At 48.7% G+C, this 4,769-nt stretch overlaps 1 protein-coding gene across 1 annotated transcript; it reads right to left on the bottom strand.

Moving 5' to 3' along the window:
* Window positions 1-718: 718 nt before the first annotated feature.
* LOC101747799 (E3 ubiquitin-protein ligase ICP0-like) lies at window positions 719-4,331 on the bottom strand. Its single transcript, XM_004937653.4, has 2 exons — window positions 3,462-4,331; window positions 719-3,325 (listed from the first exon to the last, which is right to left on the bottom strand). The coding sequence occupies exon 2, from the start codon at window positions 3,237-3,239 to the stop codon at window positions 2,340-2,342; it is 900 nt and encodes a 299-aa protein (XP_004937710.3). The 5' UTR covers window positions 3,240-3,325; window positions 3,462-4,331; the 3' UTR covers window positions 719-2,339.
* Window positions 4,332-4,769: the final 438 nt, after the last annotated feature.

Here is a 4,769-nt window from a genome sequence, read left to right as displayed (position 1 = left end):
CTGTTTCTTCACTAGCACAGTTAAGTGCTCTGCTTCATGTTGAGCCCATCCTTATTTTGCCACCTCAGAGCCATTTTGTAACATATGGTCTATTAGGTGTAGACGTGCAGCCACTTACATAACTTAAGGCTTGCTGGAGTACAAAGACCTAAGTACACAACAGATGCACAAATGAACGTGGGGTTGAACGTGCTGTGGATACAAAATGATGATGATACTGCTCAGAATCAGATTTATTCAGCTTCTCCTGCAGGGTACACCTGTCTTCTGCTGGCGGTACATGCAATTCCAGCCAGTGAGGGTTCCTAGTCCAAACCTAAGCTTAGATCTTCCTTCCCTCATTAGTGCACTTGTGACTACCTCTCCCACATCTCATTTTCACAGGGTATCTATGTGTTTGTCAAAGCATTTCATTAGCATATTCAAGACATACCCCCAGTAGACTTGAGTGCAATACACAGACACAGAGAAATAAACCTAGATGAGCAAACACAAGTATACCTTGTGGGTTCTCAACAGGTTTTAAAGAAATTACCAGAAAGAAGATTGAAAGTCATAACAGCTTTAGTAGTATGAAAACAAGTCTTGTTTACTACTTCGTTCAAGCAGTTCATGCTCCCATGTAAAGGATGCCGTGTTCCTCATGTCACGAAGACATCTCAGTTCCTGTTTTCTGCTACTCCATGACATTTCAACTCCTGTTTTCTGCCAGACAGCTATTCTGGAAGCCAGATATTAGCTCCTGCTCCTTTGTTCTTTTCAGGTAACACAAAGGCGATGGAGATGTGCCCATCTTACTGAGAAGCCTTTGAGGAGACTTCATGTGGGGTAATTCTGGTATAAACGAGTTCACACCATCTGCTTTTCCCTCTGACACTGGTATATGGGCATGTTCAGGAGGGTCTGAGCATAGAGATCAGCATGTTGTTCTCCTGTCATCTTGGGAGGATCTTGAGGAGACTGCAGCAGTCACTAAAATTTATAGCAGGCTTTAAAGCAGTAGGGAAAAGAAAATATGTCATGAAGCAGATTGTCCAGACACAGGCCTAGTTCCAAAGCTCTCTTTATTGTATATTATAAAAACAACAGATTTTCCAGTGAGTGGGACACCAAGTCAGCTTTCACCTCTTCACATAGCACTACAGCTCCAGGTTGTCTCGCAAGCCTGGTATCCCAGCCACACACCACACAGGGTCCTCCTACCCCATACCTGTCCTTTCTTCACCAGGTCATACCTGTTATGTTCAGGATGCTCTTACATCTCTGAGACTGCAGCAGCTCTGTCAAAACTGGATCACATTAGCAAGAAGTAGGGGCAGGCAGACAAGGCAAACACAAAAGCACCATTTCTTTGGGACTTCTTACCTGCTTAATCAGGAACTTTTTTCACTGCCTACAGTAACCATGGTTAGTGGTCTAGTGGTTGGCGACCCTGCACATAGCAGGGGGGTTGAAACTCGATGATCATTGTGGTCCTTTTCAACCCAGGCCGTTCTATGATTCTATGATTCTATGATAATTTATCTAAGAGGCCAGAAGGCATTTTTTAATATTTGTGTTACAAAAATACGATGTAACCAAATAATGTATATAATTCAGGCACTGACTTTGTATATGTCAGCTATGTTGTGTGTTACACACATAGAAACATTAGGGATGTGTAGAAACCAGTGACAGAACAAAACACAGAAAGTCTCAGAAGATTATTTTAATCAAATCCACTTGAGGGCTGCTGCTGCTGCTGCTGCTGCTCTACTTTCTGTTTCCCTGGTCCTTTTCTCCAACTCTTTGCTTTTCTGTAGCGTAACGTGGCATTCCTTACCTGCCATCCTCCTGCTGGTCACCTTATTACTTAGCCAACAAATATAAGGGTTAAATCTTCAGAAACAGTGTTGAGACTAGCTTTATGTTCTCTGTGGAGCTTGATTCAGTTTTTTTTCTTGAAGCAACAACAACAACAACAGTTGCAACTTTTCTGCAGGTAATTATTTGTGCCATGAAGCCGGCAGTATGAGAGGATCCTGATGATTGAATTCTTACTAGAAGAACATGAGGTCCATCTTGTGTGTGTTGGGACCCATGCTTGTTTTATTAGGGCATATGACTGGCTGGTTTCTGATGGTGGAAGTGAACATATGATTCTGTGGCTTTCCCCAGGACCAGAAAAGGGAGCGAACAGCATGGGCAGAGACAGCAACCCCATTTGCCTCGTCATTAACAGAGACATTTTCTTAATTTTTTATTTTTTTTTTTAATTTTTACTCAGAAGCACACTGAGAAGTGAATGTTAGTCTCCCAGCCCACCTGAGTCGTGCTCTGCCTGGCAGTGGGATGCCGGCCTAGTGCTGCCTCCGGGGCCGCCTCTTGCTTGGCGGGGCTGAGTCCTGGGGGCTGCTGCTGGCCTTCCTCTTTGAGGGGTGCTGGAGCTTCCCAGGCGAGCCGTCCCTGCACTGGGCAGAGGGGCCCGTTGTTGCTGTCTGCCCTGGCTCCTCCTCTGCGGACACAATATCTGTGGTGGGGTGCCTGGGATGCCCACGAGGGATACTGGGGAGCTCCTTGGTGCTTGGGCCGGCAGGGCTGGCAGAGCGGTCGGGGCTGGAGGCAGAAGGCCCCTCATGGGAGGTGGTGGGGCTGGGGCTGTCCACAGGGTTGTTCTGGAGGCCCTGCAGCTGGTGGATCTTTGGGCCATACATGGCTGCAGCGATGGTAATGAGCCTCCTCACAAAGCTCAATGTTTGGCCTCTGAGACATTGCCGCAGCTCCTGCAGCAAAGCCTCTTCGTCGAGCCCCAGCCTGCAGAGGAACACCATCACGATGCTCTGCTTTGTGTGCACGACCCACCACTTGTTCCCAGAGGTCCTCCTGAACTCTCGGTGGAGCCACCGGAGCAGGGCTCTGTGGTCTTCCGGATGTTCTCGGAAAAAGGCAGCCCAGACCTCAGGGGGGAAGTTGTGCTCTGGGGCCACGAAGGCCGGCTCTGCAGGCCGCTGCTCATCCTGCAGGCCATCATCCGAATGTTGTGTGGGCTGAGGAACGGGACACTCAAGGTAATCATCCTCCGATCTCACTGAGAATCGGATGGTCCTGATGTTCTGCCCACAGATGGCACAGCTTGGCTTCTTGTTGGCCCACCATACTGCGCAGCCATAGCAAAGTTGGTGGAGGCAGGGGGTGACGTAGGCTGCGTCATCCTGAGTCCTCCCACAGATGGGGCAGATCCAGTTGGACGGCACCTCCATGGTCCTGGGCTGCAAGATGGACTGGGGAGAGCTCAGATGGAGAAGCTGCTCCCCTCTCTGGCACGGCAGTGGGCAAGTGTCTCAAACTGCAAAAGATAGAGAGGCCATGATCACTCTCTGTCCCTGGGGAAGGCAGCAGCTATGCCCCAATCCCTCAGCAGCAAGCTCCCTGATCACTGCTCCCCACAGGCTGCCCCAGGACCGTGTCCGCTCACCACTCACCTCCACTGCTGCACGTGTACCTCAGGAAGCCCTGGCTGCCAGAGCCAGGCAGGGCCAGGGAAACACTGGTGAGGGGCACCAAGAACTGATGCCAACAGCACCACAGCACAACACGAGAATGTCCTCGGTCAGTACTCCAAGTCTTGCAGGTCTGCTTGACTGAAGGCTAGGCACAAGTCCACGCTGGATGCTGCCGACACCCGAATTCATAAATGAGGGTCAGTGAGATCACAGTCATCTCTCGCTGATGTCAGTCACAATCCCTTGGGCGGTGACCTCCCCGCCCATGGCTGCATGTGTTGGGCACCAACCTGTGCCTCCATCGCCCTGCATCCTTCCGTGATTTTCCTTTGCAACGGTGATACATTTGGGAAAATAAAAGTTGCACGTTTACTGTCTCCACTATAATCGGTCTTCTGTGATCTATTTATACTTTCTGAAACTAGAGACATGCTTTTTTGCCTGTTCTGATTTGGATGCAATACAAATTGGTGGCAGTCTCTATGTCAGGCATGGTTCTTATACCAAGACTCAGTGGTCTCTGATTTTGCCTGGACCATGAGTGCAAACCTTGGAGGAGCATGCACTGTAGGCAGCTTCCCCAGGAAGCAGTCATGGGCCAATCTGAGCTCCTCATCTAGGAAGAAACATTTGCAATACGTTAGGCCATATCATAGGAAAGCTGAGGTAACTGAACTTCTGTGTATGTAGTGCGTTTTCCTTGAGTCCCTTCATGTTTTATATCTTTCTTCATATTCCTCTTTAACTCCTAACCCACTCTCTGAAAGTACCGCAGAGGAAGCCCATGTCTTCCAAATGAAGGAATCTTACTTAGTAATTCCAAGTATTATTTTGGGTTGCTGCACTGCAGATGTTATCACTAACAATGTTCATGTTACTTTTTCTCTGAGGAGGAAGTTTTTCACACAGAGGGTGGTGAAGCACTGGAACAGGTTGCCCAAGGAGGTTGTGGATGCCCCATCCCTGGAGGCATTCAAGGCCAGGCTGGATGTGGCTGTGGGCAGCCTGGTCTGGTGGTTGGCGACCCTGCACATAGCAGGAGGGCTGAAACTAGATGATCATTGTGGTCTTTTTCAACCCAGGCCATTCTATGATTCTGTGATAGTGTGATGTAAGGCTGGCTCTGAGGCAGTGGTGGGTCTTTTACTAGCAAATCTTTCCTATTTAACATCTTCAATGGCATAGCTGCCAACAGTTTAATCACCTTAGAAAGCCACAGATCCCTCTGACAGTAAAGGATACTACCTCGAATTACCTCAGCTGCTTCTTCCTGTGGCTATATTGTCA

This window comes from Gallus gallus, chromosome 1 (assembly GCF_016699485.2).
Source record: "Gallus gallus isolate bGalGal1 chromosome 1, bGalGal1.mat.broiler.GRCg7b, whole genome shotgun sequence".
NCBI lineage: Eukaryota > Metazoa > Chordata > Aves > Galliformes > Phasianidae > Gallus > Gallus gallus.
The sequence above is the reverse complement of the archived record's forward strand: the minus strand, read 5'-3'. Positions and strand labels throughout refer to the sequence as shown.